General features: G+C 32.4%; 1 protein-coding gene across 1 annotated transcript in view; it reads left to right on the top strand.

Moving 5' to 3' along the window:
- The window catches only part of LOC130245253 (RNA polymerase II elongation factor ELL), an 82,405-nt gene extending 62,887 nt beyond the window's left edge, over positions 1–19,518 (top strand). The window contains exons 6-12 of the mRNA XM_056477878.1: positions 312–436; positions 7,206–7,332; positions 10,570–10,990; positions 14,461–14,524; positions 16,243–16,414; positions 16,760–16,804; positions 18,499–19,518. Of these exons, the coding sequence (XP_056333853.1) occupies positions 312–436; positions 7,206–7,332; positions 10,570–10,990; positions 14,461–14,524; positions 16,243–16,414; positions 16,760–16,804; positions 18,499–18,609 (1,065 nt within the window). The 3' untranslated portion in view covers positions 18,610–19,518. The remainder of the gene's footprint in view (positions 1–311; positions 437–7,205; positions 7,333–10,569; positions 10,991–14,460; positions 14,525–16,242; positions 16,415–16,759; positions 16,805–18,498) is intronic.
- Positions 19,519–21,474: the final 1,956 nt, after the last annotated feature.

Raw genomic sequence — 21,474 nt, 5'->3', positions numbered from 1 at the left:
ATATATATATATATATATATATATATATATATATATATATATATATACATACATTCTTGGTTAACCTCTTTAGCCACAATATTCTTAGCCACGCCCCCTTAATGTTAGTTTGCTACGAGTGAATGATACGCAAAAAAACCCTACTCGGTATTCTGTTACAGTTGGAAGTACATCAACATACTGAAATAAAAGTCTCAGCAACTTCGGGTCACATGACTTAATTTTTAAGTGAACCGTCACTTTAAGTGCATTAGCGGACAAAGGGCAGTCACTTATTGGGAAAAGCAATCATATTTTGTGATTTCTTTCAGGTGGCGAAACTCAATCCCAAAGAACACAGCTTTACTCTGAAGGATGATTTCTACAGACATGTGCGGAAAGACTGGCCCGGCTATGTTGAGGAAGAACGGCAACTCGTTCAGAGGGTGTTAGCAAGGTATGTATTCACTTGTTTTTAGTACATTGTACTGTCTATTTTTTGATAAATGAGACTATATTGGATATTATTTAGTATTTTATTCAAATAATTCAGAATATCAAGGTTATTGGAGTACACTAAAACTGAAGTCTTAGGGCCCTATCATACACCTGGCTCTATCATACAACAACTCTTTTGTTGTTTGCTAGTTTCAGCTTGGCGCAACAGTCGTTTTGACGTTTTGCACCACGTTGTTTAAATAGCAAATGCATTTGCGCTCATATGTGCGCCCATAGGCGTTCTGATCTAAAAAAGGAGGCGTGTTAAGGTGCATTGCTGGCACGTTGCTATTTTGAGGAACTTAAATAGACGATTCAATAGACCAGATCAAAGCTGGTCTATTGTCCAGCACAGAGCGCGTTAGTTGTGCGCCTCGCTTAAACATTGCTTAATACACACAGGATGTACAGCAATACGCAAATATCTTTACAAATAAAAAAGTAAAATATTACAAAACATATTATTTTCTAGCCTACAGAAATTTAAAAACCATACTTTCATGCCTTCTTCATCTCGGGGGGCTTTTTCAGTTTATTCATAACAGTTTGTTTTTGTATAATGTTATCATTATTAGCAGTATTGTTTATTATATGCATATTTATATTTGTTTTATTAAAAACAAGCTTAGATATGCCCACCTGTCAGGTTTTAGACCATATGGGGCATAGCATGTGTATTAGGATATAACTCCGTTGTTTGACCACACTTCGTTATTATTATTGTTAATTTATTTGTTTGCTGGAAATTAGAACTGAATTTAGAAATAGTTTTGAAACAAATCTTTGCGCTTAACAAACGAAATTAATTATTTATAGGCTAATGGATGTCTGTGCATACAAGAAGTTTCCCTAACCACGATAGTGAAAGCGAAAGTAAACAATGATGAGGCTCATCTCTCATTCTTGCGCTGCAGATGCTTTGTTTAACTGTTTTCTCTCTAGTGAAGGGTTCAGTTTTTACACTTACAAAGTCCATCATGTAAATAGCAAATGCGCTATGGTGCGACGCAACTGACTCTTAAAGGGAATGGAAGATGAGACTTTGATTGGTTTATTCTCAAAGCACACCTATAACTCATTAAGAGAATAAGCTCAACCCTGTAAGACCCTGTAAAAGGCGCAAAGCGGATTTTTCCGTCCTTGAAATAGCAAAAGTGGATTCTGACACGCCCTTAATGCGTTTGCGCCCTGCGCTTTGGACTTTGCGCATGGATCGTCAAAATAGGGCCCTTAGCCCACACCTGTAGATTGACTGTTTTGTTCTGAAATAGGGATTAAGGTTGTTACAATGTTGCTCTTTGTTCTTGGTGTGGTTCGCTTTCATGCTGCAAAGTTTCTAAATGGACCAAAATAGCTAAAACAAGTCACGTGTGAGTAAACTCTCCTCACATTGGAGTCCCACTCAGCTGTCATGCGTCCTTATTCATTTATGACGATGAGCAATATGACATTATAAGTGAAAAGGTGCACTTTAATTTTGGATGGTGACACCCACAGACATCATCACCAAATATATATCAGAGGTCAGAATTTCTCATACAGAACATAGCCGTTGGCTAGAATTGTGCATTATAGGCTTTACATCATAGAGAAAAACAACTGATACACCAAGACTGCAGTTAAGTCAATTTTCCTAAAATATAAACAGCTCTCGTTAATATTTCAGCATGCGTTCACTTTCGTATTTGACATGAAATGCACATTTACTGGTAGGAATGATGACATCATCATACTCTCTTCATATAGCCATAATACACTGTGATATAGCCTGGTTTATTAGTTCATTGGATCGTATTGCTTTCTTACTACAATCGATCATCTCCAGAGTTTGTTTCAATCGAGCCGATACCACGTTATTCAGGCTATCTCGGACCGATTGATTTGGCGCGGATCCGAGTGCGATTGCTGGTTGCACATATGCCAACAAACCGTGCTAATGACAGAAATGCGCCAGGTTCCGAAACAAAAGTCTAGGTGTGAAAGCACCCTCAGAACTAAAAAAATTGTTACTTGAAATGCAAGTTAACAAAAACAAAATACTGTGTGTTTAAAAATATTTCTCATCTATGTTTAATTTAACTTTAATTTCAAACTAAAAAAAAATGAAACATCAATATTATTTTTTTAAATAAATACATATTTATTATAAATGAAACTAAACTGAGTCAACATATTATAATTTAAGTGAGAAAATTGTATTTTTTTATTAAAAAAATGGTGTAAATAAACACTACAATAGGAACAACGGTTATTAATGATACAAAAACGACCCTGATTTATTCTATTATTACAATCATTCAGCTTCAAAATAATAACAGCTCTTACTGTGGGCTGAAAACAATTGATTGATTGATTTGTTTGTTTGATAAAGCAATAGTCTTTCCCCCAAATCTGTTTGTTAATGCTTTTTTGCTCTACTTTAAGGTATAGTACAAATATTTTATTTATTATTAATAATATTGTTATTTAAATATTATTTATATATTATAGTTTTGATATATTTTGATTTAATTACTTAATTTTATGTTTACTTTATTTTTTGTCATCATTTTTAGAAATCTTTTTTTTTTTTTTTTAATATTATTAATATTCAGGCTTAATTTGTTAATTTTAGTGATTAACAACCTTATTTTATTCAGCATTTCCAAATTATATTTAGTTAGTTTTTCCATCTAATATTTAATTTTTATATTATTTAAGCTTCATTTCAAATCAATTTTATTACTATTATTTTTATTTTAGTTTTAAACTTTCAGAAAACAATCAGAACCCCGCTTGGAGTCCCTCGGTTAACTTTCGTAACAGTATTATTTCCCTACTTCCTTTGACTAAGACGGGCTGATGACGTGTGCTACAGTATTGTCATGGAGGTCTTGCCCCTGCAGTCTGCTGAGATCATGTGTTTTGGAGGCTCTATTAAGTGTGCGTTTCAGCACAGATGATGTGGTTAATAGGCCTGTCTGAGCAGGAAACTCTGCGATTCACTGTGCTGTAGAGTGGAATTATGCTGAAAGCTTCTGTGCAGCCGCATTCAGACCCGAACAATAGGGAAATAAACAGCAGCCATCCTGCCAAATGTGAGCTTGGCAGCCGTGTTTTTGGGAGGTTTTCCACACTCCGCCTTAACTGACTGCGTACTTTAGTTTCTGCTCTGCCTCCCTTCACCTCTATCTCTCAATCTTTTTGCGCACTGCCAGTTGAAAGTGTCCTCACGGGACGGTTTGAGATGATTTTGCAACATCAACCACCAGAATGAGACTTGCACAACAGGGTGTTTTGTTTTTGTTCACAACATTGCTCCAAAGATTGGGGTTATAACATTTCATTAAAGTAGATTTTTAAGACAAGATTTAAACAGTATGTTAAAATAATGAAAGAACTGTTTTATAATGGAATATCTAATGGTTTTACAATTTAATTTACTTCAGCATTAGCAAATCTTTTTATTTGCGTTATATTTTTGGTATTACAGATACAGACTTTTCTCATATTTTGATGATTCGTTGAAACCAGAAATGCCCAAACTAGGGCCCGCGGGCCAAAGTTGACCCATGCTAACCTTTGATTTGACCCACCATCCCATTTGAGAATAATGATTGACAGAGATCGTCATTTTGTAATTTAATAAAACATTTTGTTGTTTGTTTGATTTTGTAATTAGTTTTGTTTTGTTGATGAAACAGGTTTTTTAATGTAAATACTGTTACTCGACGGATAGAGGGCAATGCGCAAGAAATTGGCGAGCAAATCAAGTCAAAAGCAGATGCAGCTTAGTGCATTCAGCATTGATCTTTATTGAGTTATTAATGGGATTGTTTATGTTTTTACTGTAATAAGTTCATTATATATATATATATATATATATATATATATATATATATATATATATATATATATATATATATATATATATATATACACACATATACATATACACACATATACATATACACACACACATATATATATATATATATATATATATATATATATATATATATATATATATATATATATATATATATATATATATATATATATATATATATATATATATTAAATATACTGCATTAGTTAATATAATTTAAAACAATGTTTTGTATTTTTTTTTTAAATATTAGGAAATTAATCATAGAAACTTTATGTAATACAGTTTGATATTTATACCTTCGGCCTATAGCCAACAATCAAGTTTGCTTTTTGGCTGATCATAAGAAAATGTTTGGGCACCCCTGGTTTAAACAATATAAATAATATATTAAAATACATAATAATTATTGTCTATTCATTGATGCATTTATATATTTTATTAAACCACAAACAACCAATTTTAAACACCATGATGAAATAACACAGTGGTTTCAGTTATTACTGAATTATATAAAGTATTCTTTTCATAAAATATTCACGTAGGAATTAAGGTAGATTTGTCACAATTATGAATTTTTGAGTTGACAATTTATTGTCATGAAAATAAATAGTTTATTTAGTTTAAAGCTTTATTAATCCCCTTGGTGCTTCACATATAACAAAATAACAAGAATATATAATAAATGCAACAAATACAGTTTAACAAAATGCAATTAATGATTTAATTTAGGTTGGTTTATGGCACTTTCAATTTGAACAATTTTTACAATGAATACTTCAAATTGCTTATAAAATAAAATAAAATAAACATTTTTGAAGAAGCATTTATAAAGAAATAAATCTTATGGATGTCAAACTTTTTTATTAGTTAAAATATAATAGAAATAAAAATAACAATTAATACATAATACATAAACAGGTTTTTTAAACATGTGGGTCTATTCGATAATATTTTTACTTTTTTGTTTGTAAATTTATTTGCTAAATAAAAAAAATGTTTTTCATTCATTCAACTATATAAAATATTATAAAATAGGCCTAAATGTTTATATATATATTAATTAAAAACATTCTATTATTTCTATTAATTCTCTATTAATTCTATTAATTTCTATACTTTCTATTAATTAAAAACATTCTAGCAGAAATAAAACAAATAAGACTTTCTGCAGAAGAAAAAATATTATAAGACATATTGTTAAAATTTCATTGCTCTGTCCAACATCAGTGGGGATAAAAGTATGGAGTTTGATTTGTCACAGATTCATTATTATTAATATTATTAATTAAACAAAAAATTGAATACAGCACATTTGTCAGTCTATCATAGTAATACTCTTCAGTGTAGCGATCCTGTATGTGATGTTGAAGCGTCTCTATGAGAGGAAGGAGCTGTAGGAAGCAGATTGCCAGAGGAAAGTTCCAGCCGAGTAGGAATGTCTCTGGCACCATTGTTCTCGTCACTGGACATTAACAGCGTTTTTGCCAGTCCCACTGCAGATGTTATCAGTTACCCGGAAATACTAAACTCGACTAACAAGCCCACGGCACCCTGACCGAGCCAATGCTGTGCAGCAGTTATTAGTGTTTTTTACACTTGGTTTAGGAAGAGCTCAACGTGATTAACGCTTATGCAAATCATAGACCTTTACATTTCATCCTGTTTAGTTTCTCCATTTCCTCTATGCAAAACGGCACCTTTTATATAGTGCTCTGGAAATGTGAGGTTTACTGAAACTAAGAATAAAATATTAGGGTTTTTGAGTAAAAAGCAAAAAAAATCTGAATAAATGAAAAACTGAAAAATACTTTTGCTAAATATTTTTTATCTTGTGTAAGAAAATCTCCTTTGTGGCTCTAGGAAAAGACCTGTAGATGGAGTGAAAAAGTAAACAAGACATGAATGAGTTCATTTTATATTATATATTTATAAAGTTATTTTTATACTGTTAAAGGAACACACTTTTTGAAAGGTTCATTTAGCAGTTCCTTATTTAAACAATTGAGTTTGACCATTTTTGAATCTATTGAGTCGATCTTCGAGCACTTTTAGCTTAGCTTAGCATAAATAACTGATTCGGATTAGACCATTAGCATCTCACTCAAAAATGACCAGAGTTTAAAGAATTTTCCTATTTAAAACTTGATTCGTCTGTAGTTACATCTTGTACTATGAGTGACGGAAATTGAAAAGTTGCTATTTTTTAGGCTGATATGGCTAGAAAGTTTATACTGTCATTCTGGCGTAATAATGAAGGAACTTTTCTACCACATCATGCCTGCAGCATAGCGCAAATGTATATTAAGCAGCACCTGAAAATAGTTAATAGCAAAGTAACAGCACTGCATATTATCATTGTGCCTGCTGCAGCTATGGTATGGCAGCAAATTAGCACTATGAACAATATGCTAACGGTCTAATCCGATTTAATGATTTATGCTATGCTAAGCTAAGCTAAAAGTTCCCCCGCCAGACCGTAAAATCAGCTGAATGGATTTAAAAATACTAAAGCCCAACAGTTTTAATCTAGGTGAGTACTAAAATGAGCCTATTTCCAAAAATGTAGAGTGTTCCTTAAGATTGCAATTGTATTTTTTATTTTATTTAAATCTGTCAAAAAAAACCACTTATTTTTACTACTAAGAGTTTTGCAGAGCATTTCAATTAAACTGCAAGCATTAAACTTAGCTTCTGTCTACACCTAGAGTGTCCTGTAAACTCTGCTAAACTGACAATTCTACAGCTGAGACTAAATACATAAAAGGATTTGTTTCAGAATTGAATTAGCGAAGGTTTCCTGATGGCAGGGACTCACAGAATGACATTTTTGACGGCGTCTCCTTCTCTGATCTTCCAGAAAGCTCCAGCCGCTCAGCAGCAGCAGCAGCAGTAGCCAGTTGAAAAGCTTCCAGTCCAGCCATTCATTCCACAAAACCTCAGGGGATTCTCCATCCCAACTCAGCCCTGTCAAGAATCCCTCCATGGTAAATATGCACCTATAAAAAGAAGTGCTACTTTTCCGCAAGTCGCTCTCAGCTCAGTTTAAAACTTTTAGATGTTGTATTGTCTGCATTGTCTCTGAAATGGACTACTAAATCCTTGTGATTTAGTAAAACTGACAGTTCTTCCAAAGAATTACAGACAATTACTCTTAATTTAGTCTCCCCCAGACTGTCCAAGATGTACTGTCGGTGACTTTTTTTGTTGTTGTTGTTTTTGGAGGAGAGCATTAGATTGAGGGGGAAAAACAACATATAGACAAATCAAAACTATTACCAGTGGTTTCTTATAATACATTAAGGTCTTATGAAGCACAATGTTTAGTCAGTGCAGGAAACTGAATATTATTTACAACGTAATTTCTATAATTACTATTACACTATAAATACTTTTTATTTTTTTACTTCAATTTGCTATAGCCTGGTTTGCAAGTTCCATTTTTTAGTCATTCTTTCCCATGGTATAAGCAATGTTTTTCTATAGTTAAAATAGTTTATAAAAAGGGATCTGAAAGTGATCCCAGCGATGTAGTTTCTCTATATCTTTATTGTTATTACTGTGGTCTAAATTCTGCTGTTGTTGTACATTCAAAACCATTTTTGGAACTCGATCGTTATCTTTATAGTTCTCATATACACTCGCCGGCCACTTTATTAGGTACACCTGTCCAACTGCTCGTTAACACATATTTCTAATCAGCCAATCACATGTAAGCAACTCGCATGCATTTCAGCATGTATACATGGTCAAGACGATCAGAATTTTCTGTGGGCATAAATGCCTTGTTGATGCCAGAGGTCAGAGGAGAATGGCCAGACTGGTTTGAGCTGATAGAAAGGCAACAGTAACTCAAATAACCACTCGTTACAAGGTATGCAGGAGAGAATCTCTGAATGCACAACATGTCAAACTTTGAGGCTGATGGGCTACAGCAGCAGAAGACCACACCAGGTGTCACTCCTGTCAGCTAAGAACAGCAAACTGAGGCTACAGTTCACACAGGCTCACCAAAATTAGACAATAGAAGATTGGAAAAACGCTGCCTGGTCTGATGAGTCTCGATTTCTGCTGCGACATTTAGATGGTAGGGTCAGAATTTGGCACCAACAGTATAAAAGCATGGATCTATCTTACCTTGAATCAGCGATTTAGGCTGGTAGTGGTGGTGTAATGGTATGGGGCTATTTTCTTGGCACACTTTGCGCCCATTCGTATGAATTGAGCATCATGTCAACACCACAGCCTACTATCTTCTGATGGCTACTTCCAGCATCACAATGCACCATGTCATAAAGCGTGAATCATCTCAGACTGATTTCTTGAACATGACAATGAGTTCACTGTACTCAAATGGCCTCCACAGTCTTCAGATCTCAATCCAATGGAGCACCTTTGGGATGTGATGGAATGGGAGATTTACATCATAGATGTGCAGCCAACAAATCTGCAGCAACTGCTTGATGCTATCATGTTAATATGGACCAAAATCTCTGAGGAATATTTCCTGTACCTTGTTGAATCTATGTCATAAAGGATTACAGCAGTTCTGAAGGGAAAAACCCGGTACTAGTAAGGTATACCTAATAAAGTGGTCGACGAGTGTATATATTCAAAGTAATCTGTATTTTTCAGCAGTTCTTTTGGAGATATATGTCATTAAAAACAGCAGCCTCTTGTGACTTAATGCACGTCCTGACTAATTAAGTCATTGTTTAAATAAATTGCAGCGCACAATGCATTTTACTATAAATATTACATTTTGACAGAATAGTTATTAGCATAAGTGGCACCTTCTAAATCACAGCTTATCATACAATAAATAACTGTCTTCTCTTTTAACAAAAGTTATGACTGATTAAAAATGTCTTTGTACTTGTTTAAAGTACTTGATTTTCAAGATTTCCTCCACACGCGCAAGGTCAAACTGTTGCACCAAAACTGTTCTGTGTTCTGAATCAGTCAAAGTAAAGTGCGTACCGGTTAAACTGGTCAATACCCAACCCTAGTCATGACCACAGTCAGGATTGTTTGCTGACACTGTGGATTAAAGGTAGTAATAATAATAATAATAATAATAATAATAATAACAATAACAATAATAATAATAACAACAACAATAATAATAATAATAACAATAAAAATAACAACAACAACAACAACAACAACAACAACAACAACAACAATAATAACAACAAAAACAATAATAATAACAATAATAATAATAATAATAATAATAATAACAACAACAACAACAATAATAATAATAATAAAAATAACAATAACAATAACAATAACAACAACAACAACAACAACAATAAAAATAATAATAACAATAATAACAATAACAATAACAACAACAACAACAGCAATAATAATAATAATAATAATAACAATAATAATGTTGTAATTAATGTTCAGTTTTACTCACATACTGATTACTATGATCAGTCTGCCACAGATATTGTTTTTTACTCTTCGCTTGTAGAAAGTGACTTGCAAATCAAAATAATGTTTGTTTTTTTTAGATGTTATTATCAGTACGTTAGTCTTAAGGATATCTATAAGCTAGTGCACTCCACTAGCTTACAGTTACAGTGACAGAATTTACATTTAGAGCTTTCAAACATCCAAATCTTGCCGTTTGTTACTTTGTCAGTTTCTCATCAAATCTTGACCAATCAAATGATTTTAAGTATCTGACATGTCCCTCCCCCTTCCAGGCGCTTCTCATTTACTTTTCATTTGATGGACTTGAGCTCAACAGCTCTCACTGGCAGGGATTCTGTGATCAAAAAGAAATGCTATTGGCTGATTTTTTTAAAGGGGTGGGGCTACGTTTGGAATTACATATACGCATCACACAAAAAATGCACATTTCAGAACAGTTCACGTGATCTTTAATTGTTTATTAAAGAAGACAACTAAATCTTGGATGGACTGATGAAGAATTAATTAACAGCAAATCTTAATTTTTGAGCGATCTATCTGTTTAAAAACAGGCTGGTCACTGAAACTGTGATTGATTTACCTGAGTTTAAAGTTCCTCCAGATTTTTTTTTTTTTATTCCTGTGAAGGTCATGTTTGGCATCTGCTCTGTGTTTATGGAGATGCTGGAGGCACTTCAGTCACTGCTGTTTGCAGGAACTAATTAAGCTGCTGATCTACACGATCACTCTTTTCCATCTGCAAACTTAAAATAAATCTCCTCTCTTTCTTCCAGAAACGCCCAGTGCCTTCCGACCATCCAGAAAGTCAGACGCCGAAAAAGCAACGTTTATTAGAGCAGAACATCCCCTTGCAGTCTCCTTCCAATGGACATCTCGGCTCATCTGTGGGTCGCAGCTCTTCCTCTCTTGGAAACACGAGTTTGCAGAGAGGTCCGAACACAGATGATCTTTACCAGCGGCACAAGCTCAACGAGGGCAACAGTTTGCCCAAAACAGAGCAGCCCGAACCAGCAGCGCCCAGCCCCCACAAACACCCCAGAACTGAACCGGAAATCTGCACTGACCAGCAGCTCGCAAACGGCCAGCACAAAAAGAAGAAGTCCAAGAAGCATAAAGAAAAGGAGAGGGAGCGTTTAAAACCCGAGTGGGTCGAGACCAGTCCTGACCTCAAACACAACCAGGAGAATATTAATGGTGAGTTATAAGGCCTAAAGGTTTGTGTGTATGTGTGTGTGTTGATTTATTATTCAGTTAACATAATTATAAAAAATTTAAATAAAAAATAAAGTCAACTTGTCACTTTTTTAGGTAAGTAAATTGAGTTTGATAGAAGTTATTTGTAAATTATTAGATTAAATATTTCAGTTATTAATACTTTAATATTGTTAGTTAGTAATAGTTTATTTATTGTTTTTTAAATGCTTTAAAATAGCATGTAATAACTAGGGATGTAAAGATTAACCAGTATCACTATTAACCGTGCTTTAATTCGTCACGGTTCATTAATTGTAAAGGCTTCCCAACACCGTGTTTCTGCACAGAACAAACCCGTTGCAACTGAACAAAGTTATGCCAACTGTGCACTAGTTAAAAGTTCTGAGCTTGTACACCGAGGCTAATACTCACGCACACTGGATTAAAGATTGGTTTTAACTTTGGTTGAAGCTATTAACTAAGCGCCGTTCATATATCCCGTCTTTTGTGTGCACAAGTTTGCCATTTCCAATTGAGGCGCGCGGCTTGCTTGGACATATTGTCAGCAATGCACTCACACTTTCCAGGCGCACCTGCTGTAGTTGAAAGAATGTTGCGAGCACTTCGCGAGTTGCTTGACAAGAACTGACCGATCAGCTTCATACTTTATATGGAATAAACACATTTTTACTTCAAAGAGAAAACAAAATCCAAAAGGAAATTACCAAACAATTTTGTAATATAGTTAAAAGTGCCTTTCAGACAGAGGATCAGCAGTTTTTGACTATTTGTTCTCTTTTAAGAAGAAGTACTTTAGATAATATGTAGCTTAGATTTACATGAGACTAATACAATTTTTTATTTATTCTTATTTGTGTTTATTTATTTATTTATTTATTTATTTATTTATTTATTCATTCATTCATTCATTGGTCTGTAATTTATTTTCAGTGTCAAAATATTACGTATGTTTAAATGGCAAAAACTTAAGCCCAAAGAGAAATAGACTGATGTTAGTTTTATTATTATTTTGTGCTGTATTAATGGTTACTGAGCAGCAGAAAATAGCACTTTAAAATATAATAGTAGTGTTTTGAAATTAATGAATGCATAATAATCATGATAACCTTGAAACCGTGATTATTCCTCAGACTATAATCATACAACCAAAATCTATAATCGTCGCATTCCAAGTAATAACTGTACATTCAACTGTACATTAAAAAAATAAAAAAATAAGTCAAAGGCAGTATATAACTGGGAAGTTATATGATTATTATTAACTTTGTTCAAATAAGTGTATTTGCTTGCACTGTTCACACAGGATGTTCTTTTTGTTTGGAAAAGTATATTTTTTATTATTATTAATTTTTTAAAAACATTTGTTTTTTAAATAAAACACCTAAAATTTATAAATATATTTTCTAAATAATGTCAGTGATATCATTTGTGTATTTCTTTTCTTTTTTTAAAATTTTGCGTTTATTGTAAACGTTCATTTGAGTACAATTGTATAAAATTTCAAGTTACATTCATTCCTCAGGATTTAATCTTAAGACTTACGATATACAAACTTATGTAATTGTCCGGTGTATTAATTACATTATACTCAAATTTTGCTAAATTATAAAAGAAAAGGAGCATGTTTAAAAGGCACATTAAAGAAAAGAAAGAAAACAGTTAATTAATTAATTAATAAAACAAACTAAAAAACAAATTATTTAATTATAGAATGGACAAAAGGGGAACAACTATTTACATATTTACAATACATTTGTACATATACACAATACAGTTTCTTAATCTTAAATGGCCTTCATTCTGCTTATAGGCATTAGACAGATTACATTCATGTTTGTGAATGTATATAATCATGTACTGTCCGTGTGCACGCATCAGATTATATTAAACATGCAGTGCTCAGCATAATTGATTACACGCCATTTTGAAAATGAATATTTGTATCCATTTCTCAGTGAATAAAGGCAATGTATTTGGTGCATTTACACAAAACAGATTTATTAAACAGATATATTTATTAAAATAATATACCACCAGGAAGATTTTTACATTTTTTTTAATCAAAAATAGAACTAAAAAACCATATTTAACTTTGAAATGTTTTTTTTGGAAATTTTATCTATTTATATTTTATATATTTGTCTAAGTAATTTATTTATTTATTTATTTTTTATATAATACGAATTTGTTTTTATCATGTAATAGTTTAGTGTATATCCATTTGACCACTAAATAGCCATAAGTTGCTGATGTGGCAATAAATATGTAATAAATAAATATTAAAATAATATTTTAGTCACCAAACATATTTAGAAATTGAAAAATAATACAATTAAATCCAAGCAAAATATTGCAAAAAGATTACAAACTACAAAATTTCCATTAAAAAAAAAAAAAAAAAAAAAATCAGCTTTTATAAAATTGTATTTAATATATTTTCTATAACAAATTAATTTGGCTGTACTAGTTTTTGGACCGTTATCGGACCGGACTAGTTATCATATGTTATTTTGTTAGATAAGCTTCAGATTTGGCTTCAGCACCGACTAATCTAATGTATATGCACAATGTACTGTATATGCACAAATATAGTATTGTATGGCTTCATATAGAAATATGAATTTAAAAGATAGATTTGTGAGGGGTGTACTTATATATGCTGAGAACTGTATATTTATTTATCAATTGCGCATCTTCTGTTTAATTATAGCAACAAACTCAGGCCTTCTTTCTGAAATGTATTCAACCCCTGTCTCCATTTTCCCAGGAACACATCCTTCTTTAAGTTAACTGCAGTCCATTTCTTTTTTAAATAACTTTTTTTGGTAAACTTAATTATTTACATTAAATTTATAATTAACAGCTTGAAGGCAGATTAATCTACAGTCTACATTTATTGATTTTCATTCCCCTTATATTAATATAATATATCTGAGATTATGATAATGCTCACTACAGTGTCAAGTAGTGATATTAGCAGAAATTGTGGCGATCATAATTAATACTTTGATTAATTTGATTAAATTTGCACTGCCAAATATTAACAAAATAGCAAATGATTGTTTCGGAGTGGGCATTTCCCACAAGTATGTTTTTAATACAGCATAACTTGTTGTTACATAAAAGAAAATACAAAAAGTGTCCTGTCAAGACTGTGAGAAGAGGCTCACAGCGAGACGCTTTCATTTCAACTGAGCTGATGGCAGGACAGGTTCAGACGTGCCAAGCAATTCAGGAAATGTAGCTGTATGCTTTGTGCCAATCCACAGATGTGAATTATTAACCCGCTAACAGCTGGCTGACCCACTGTAAAACACACAGCTGTCTCTCTTATCACACAGCTTGAGAAAATGAGTCCATGGCTCTTTGATATGTTTGCGCAGCGCGATTACAGAAAGCGTTTTTTCATTGTTGTGTGTGTGTGTGTGCGCGTGTGTGTTAATGTGCAGATCATGAACGGCCCAACACACCTGTCACCCGCGCCTCGCCTGATCAGCTGCCCGACTATTTATTGTAAGTAAGACTGGTTTATTGAACTGCTTTGTACTTTTGTAATTACAGGTGGAGACGGAGGTTAATACTCACGTTTTGCCACACCTCCAGATGACCAGTGACTTTGTGAAACTCTATTTATTGGCCATTTATTCAGTATTTAATAATAGAAAATATTAATTCATTAAAGCAAATTGTTTAATTCTAATTAAATATTTCAGAATATCATTTTGTTTATATAATAATTATTATTATTTTTGTTGTGGTTGCTATATAACAGCTGTACAATTACTTCTATGCACTACCGGTCAAAAGTTTGGGGTCCGTGGGATTTTTAAATGTTTTAAAATAAGCTTCTCCTGCTCACCAAAGCTGCATTTATTTAATCAAAAATACAGTACAAATTGCAAAATTGTGAAATGTTATCGCACTATAAAATAACTGTTCAAACATAGTTTATAATTTAATTTAATAATTTATTCCAGTGATTTTAAAGATGATTTTCAGCTTCATTACTCCAGTCTTTACAGTCACATGATCATTCAGAAATCACTTTATTATTATTATTGTTGTTGTTGTTGTTGTTGTTATTATTATTATTATTAATGTTATTATTATTCATTCATTCATTCATTTTCTTTTCGGCGTAGTCCCTTTATTAATCCGGGGTTGCCACAGCGGAATGAACCGCCAACTTATCCAGCACGTTTTACGCAGCGGATGCCCTTCCAGTCGCAACCCATCTCTGGGAATATTATTATTATTATTGCTATTATTATTATTGTTGTTGGTGTTGTTGTTATTATTATTATTATTATTATTATTATTATTATTATTATTATTATTATTATTATTATTATTATTAATATTAATATTATTATTATTATTATTATTATTATTATTAATGGTAATAGTAATAAAATTAATAATGACTGGAGTAATAATTTCATTTGAAACTACATACGGTAAGAAAGCAGTTATTTAAAATTTTAATAAATATTTAACAATTTATTAAACATTTATTTTACATTTGTTTTTACATTTAATAAATTCCACCTTAAACAGAATAATAAAAAACATTAAAAAAATATTTTTTAAATAATAATAATAATAATAATAATAATAATAATAATAATAATAATAATAATAATACTGATAATATATATGAAATGTTATATTTTTTTTAAATAAATATTTACTAAACAAAAATAATAATGTATATTATTATTATTATTATTATTATTATCATTATTATTATTATTGTTATTATTATTACTACTACTACTACTACACAAAAAGATGTGGTTTAACATTTGAAAGCCAAAAATAAATAAATAAATAAATAAATAAATATACAAAGTCCGTTTTATTATCCGTTTATATTAATACAAAAAGTAAAATTTTAAAAAGAAATGACAATAAATACAGCTACGAATATATTATAATCTAAAAATATAAGTAAAAAATAAGAAAAACATAAGAAATAATTTATTCTATAATATATTCTAAGTTTTATTATTATAAATACATGTAACATTTTCAAATGCAAATAAACGTCTTGCTGAAATATGAAAGTCTCTAACTTTCTATGTTGTTTTTGTTATTAAATTCTTTAAACCTGAACGAAGGTCACTGATGTGACAACACATTCATTTTGACATGTAGTGCCTCCTGCTGGATACTCTTGGAATTCTGTTTCATTTTTCTCACTTGTTAAAATAAGAACTTTCTTTTTCCAGAAAATACAACACTATTACAGACTCAGAGCAGCGGCAGAGATACAAAGAGGATTTCTGTGCAGAGTACGATGAGTACAGAGACCTTCATGAGCGCATTGGCAAAGTCACAGAGATATTTGTCCAACTCGGATCCAAGATAAAAACACTGTCACCTGGCACACAAGAGTATAAGGTACAGAAAAAGACATCATGTACAATACCGGTCAATGTGCTAGATTTGGAGTAATGTATGATAATAATAATAATAACATCTATATATTTTCACTGTTTCCCTTTAATGTTTTTATGTTGGTGCATATAGGGGACTTCATTTATAAATGTAAATACTTATCCATCATTTCTTTTAAACTTTAATGTCTTGCAACTTTAATGTCGCCACTCTGTTGTAAAGGTTACTTGAGGAGGAACGTGTCAAGTGTTTACAAGATGATACCTTGGCAAATCTTGCGTAACGATTACATAATGCATGATGTCAGAGGTTATTTTAAATTAATAGCTTTGGTTTTGATTGTTCTAGGTTATGGAAGATCAAATAATGGAGAAGTATAAGAAGTATAAGAAGGTAAGACAGTCTAAGAGGAACTGAACTGCATATTTAGGACACTGTGTATAATGTGTTAGGGCTGGGTAAAAACAACACATTGTTGCTAAATGAGCCTTATTTCAGCAATCTGATACTTTTTTGGGTTATTTAACCACTTCAGACCCAAATTATGTTCCAAGGTTCAGAAAAATTTAAAAGTTTTCACAGTACTTGAGGCTCTTTTAAATGAGACCAAATTATAATCATAAAAATTCAAAACCCTTTAAGTGTATATATTTTTTGTCCATTGACATCATGTCAGAACAGTTGTATTTCCTTTATGTACTTCCTGAACATCAAACCAACATAAAATACAAGAAAACATACATGATTGCTGGTATAATCTTGAAATTAATTTTCAAAATCACAACCATTAACATTGTAATATTTTTACTTTAATTTTGAGGTTTTTGTTGCGTAGATTGCTACTTGTTTATAAAAAAATGTTATCTTCATCTTCCTCATCAGTTCACATAATGTCCACATCTGAGATATTTCCATCTGCTATATGCTCGAGAACTTCAAGATCTGTATATTCTGCATATGAAATAGTTTTAGTAATGAATTAATACATCTATATATTTTTGTTTATATAAGAAAGTTCAATCAACATTACTGGAGATTTAATTTCAGTAACAGATCTTGAACCCATTGTCCATCCTAATGGAAAGAAATATTTTAAAAAATATTGATCTAAAGCTTGCAATGTTACAAAAGATTTTAAACTTTCATTAGTAAGTGCAATCCCTCTTTTTTACATATAATCTGCGAAATATTGGCAAACATATCAATAATTCTGAATAAAAACATTATAAATGTGACTTACGTCTGTGTCTAGGGTGAAGTGATGCCATGCTGCTTTTCAGTGCAGTGGTTTTTTTTCAAATTACAACATGTTAAGTCTTACCGCTATTTGATTGAACGACAATCGTCCACTTTCATGGACTACAGGCTTTCAATTAGATGAAATGCTCAGGAACCACAAAAAAACATGGGCTGACATGATGTCCATTGTAATGAACACATGGTCTGAAGGGGTTAACATTATTTATATGCTACTGTAGTGTTAAATAACATTTTAATTTAGATTTTTTTACATTTAAATTTAGTTCTTATTAGTTTATGTTCTTTGCTTTTCGATATGTGGATTAAAAAAAGTTCAAACGTATTTCAAGCATTGTTTTTTAAATTATTTTACATAATATGCTATACTGAATGATCATAATCAAAATTTTATCTTTCAGCTTCAGCAAATTGTATCGTTGAATTTTTTTTAAACATTAAACCTTTTTTTTTTTCATTTAAAATGTTTTCAATTTATATAAAACTTTTTAAAATATAAACTGATGAGAATGTCAGAAAGGATGTCTTTTTTTACCCATAGGTATTTATCTTTCATTTATTAGTAGTAATTTTAATACTTGTTTCAGTAATGTCACAACAACAAGTTTATTTGTAAGTTAATCTTTAAAATTTTATTTAATTTAATCTTTATTTTAATTAGCAAAACCACATTTTATTAACAGCAACACAACATTTTATGCAGTAATGCACCTTCCTTCCACCAGATGTCGCCATTTTTTGTGTTACGGAATTAAATGTAATTTTAAAAAATGTGAATGAAAGTTCTTGTTTAATCTACATCATGTTTCTGTTCTTCTCTGTCCTTCCAGAAGTTTCCAGGCTACCGGGAAGAAAAGAAGCGCTGTGAATATCTCCATCAGAAACTGTCGCACATCAAAGCCCTGATTCTGGACTATGACCGAACACAGTTGCCATCCTAGTGCCAGCCATTCCTCTCTCCTTCTCCTCCTCAATGCGTTCAAATGGACCAAAAGACTCCTCAGTGGATATAAACCAGGACCAAACGTGGACAAGGCATTTCCACGTCTTTCCTCCACAAAAACTGTGGTTTACCGTGTGGAGGTCGAGGATCGTAAGCCCAAACTATCAAACAAAGGCCAAGACCTCTGACTAGTGACTTAAGCCCTTTAAAGTTTTCCTTTCTTGTTGTTTTTCTCGTCCTTATAAAGGCCTGGTCACACCAAGGATGATATTATACTATAAAGATATCCTTATAGAAATCATTCTGAATGAACAATAGCGGATCACAGGTTATAACGATAATCATGAAGAGAGTCAATATAGCTGAAATCGCTTTCAAATATAGCTGATTTATAATAAATCACAGCCAATCAGAATCCTTTCTGGAAACCTAAATCCATAATCTAAAACTGCCAGCGGGTAAATTTTACCCATGCACATGACATTGTTTTTATAAGTCTACGAACTGTATTATATCACTGTATTCTGCTACTGGCTTCGCAAAGTAGTATATAGATTTATTAAATAATTATTTTAGTCATCCACTATTTCCACTGTGAGCTATGGTACAGTTTAGTACAGTACAGTACGATTTGGTACAGGTCACCCTATCAGACTTGTTTCCTAACAGTACCCTGACTGTGTACAACAGAAAGTTGCAATCAATATCATTCTCGCTCAAACAAGAAAGCTGTTTGGGCTGTTCACATATCACGTGCTTTGCACACTCAAGTTCATTATTTCAAATGTAGAAGTATGGCATACGTGCACAAATACAGCAATGAATCGACGTCCCTCGCGGTTTTCACACATTAAGATGTGATATAAACTGCACTGTAAACAACAATGGAGGACATACAGCAGATGCTTTTTTTCCCTTCCTGTGCTGTCATTCCCCTGGCTTGTTTTACATGCAAATGACGACTCTCTGTAAACCAATAACATTCAGTCTAGCTCCACCCTTTGGTATCGTACTGTTGTGCTAGGTAGCATTACACGCTACTGTATATACGCTATGTGGTGCCACTGACAGTGAAAATGGAAATAAATGTGTACCGAACTGTACTGAACTGTACCTCTCTATGGAAATGATATGTATGACGCTGAGTCGACCCAATACAACAACACTCACCCACTCTCAGACCTGCTGCCTCTTAGATACCCGTAAATTGCCACCTTGAATAAAAAATTATTACAGTTATCTCAGTGGGTGAAAGGTGTTGCCTAACAGCATAAAAGTAGTGCAAAGATGACAGGGAGAAAATAAAACGCATTATACAGTATAAGTCAATTTAATCGCTTCTGAATTAAGGTCTTATTTTTAATCTGGTTTTATCTTCTTAACCATTTTTAGCAACAAGTTTTAGTAATGGTTTACGGAAAAGTCAATAATTGGGAGGCTTGCATATGAAAACCAGCCATAGGTAAATTCAACCATTAAAGATATAAAACGCCTCAGGGGTCTGGCAGTGATTTCGTCATCTTTGTCTTACCTCCTTTAAAGAAATTAGGAAAAATAAGAATTTAAAAAAAGCTCTTTGTGTTGTTTTCACTCATCTACATTGGCTACGATTGATACTTTGATTGTTAGATTAGATGGATTACACGAGCTGGATTCACTGGCTAAATGCATTAGAAATGCAGCAAACGAGCGTTAAATACAACAAAAATAGTAAAACCCTTTAACATGGGTATGGCCCATGCACACAGGGAATATTTTCACATCTCGCGCTTATCATCTGAGTTTAATGCCTCTAAACAAAGGGTGCCAATGTGCCACACGCAAAATGCTAGACTTATTTTTTAAATGCTTTAGACGCTTTGATTTGATTTATTTTCGAACAAAAATATCGTACATAAAATATCATTACCAAAAATACATTTCAACATGATCGAAAATAAAGTGGGAGGAAGCACAAGCTTTTGTTTTGTTATTTGACGTGTCGCATATAAAAACTGGTCGACCTGTAAGATTGGCAGATTTGTTTACGTGCCAGAGCTTCTGAAGTTACTGTAAACAGGACTTAGTAGTGCTCAAGCACAAAACTGTCTAGGTGAACACACAATAAGATGCATCGAGGCAAAATGAGCTGTGAGTGTGTTGTTTTTTTAACTTAAGCTGGTTGATAAATGTGACATCGACTACAAAATTGTTATGTTTATTCATCTGTTTAGAGGACGGCGCACACAAAGCGGATATCATAGAACTAGCACTGAGGAAAACTACTTATGCTGTCACCTTGTGTCGGCTGCGTCTGGTAACGGCTAAACCAAAAAACTCTTCGACAACAGCCGACTGAAACGAGAATTCACATCTCTTGTCTTTCTCATTTTCTCATTCTCAAAGGCAAGCTCGGGTATGAGATGCGCACATACAAACCGTAAACAAAGCAGTGTTTTGCAGCATTTTCACAGTACTTGTCACTCACTATAGAAGGATTTGCCTGTGCAATTATGTCCGATACACTACTAATTCATAGCATTTGTAAATACTTTAAAAAAATGACACACTGGCATCTTTGCGTTCGCTCTTGACTTGAATATTTTGCTTGGTTTCGTCACTTCAGCTTTTGTAGTTGACGACTGACACTGATTGTACTGACGACTGACACTGATTCTACATGGTAAATAGACCAACTTGCTTTGACTTTAACCCAACAAGGATTAACGTGTGGAAAATCTCAAACAAACTCGCCAGATCGATGCTAACCGACGCTTTCCGCCATTGGTTTAGTGTGTTAGAAGCGTAAAGTTGCACAGCATCACTAGGGTATTTCTGTTTTTAACTAAGCACCATCTAATGTTCGCTTATTGAGGGATTTTGT

This window comes from Danio aesculapii, chromosome 18 (genome assembly GCF_903798145.1).
Source record: "Danio aesculapii chromosome 18, fDanAes4.1, whole genome shotgun sequence".
NCBI classification, from domain to species: Eukaryota; Metazoa; Chordata; class Actinopteri; order Cypriniformes; family Danionidae; genus Danio; species Danio aesculapii.
This window is presented reverse-complemented; position numbering and strand designations above follow the sequence as displayed.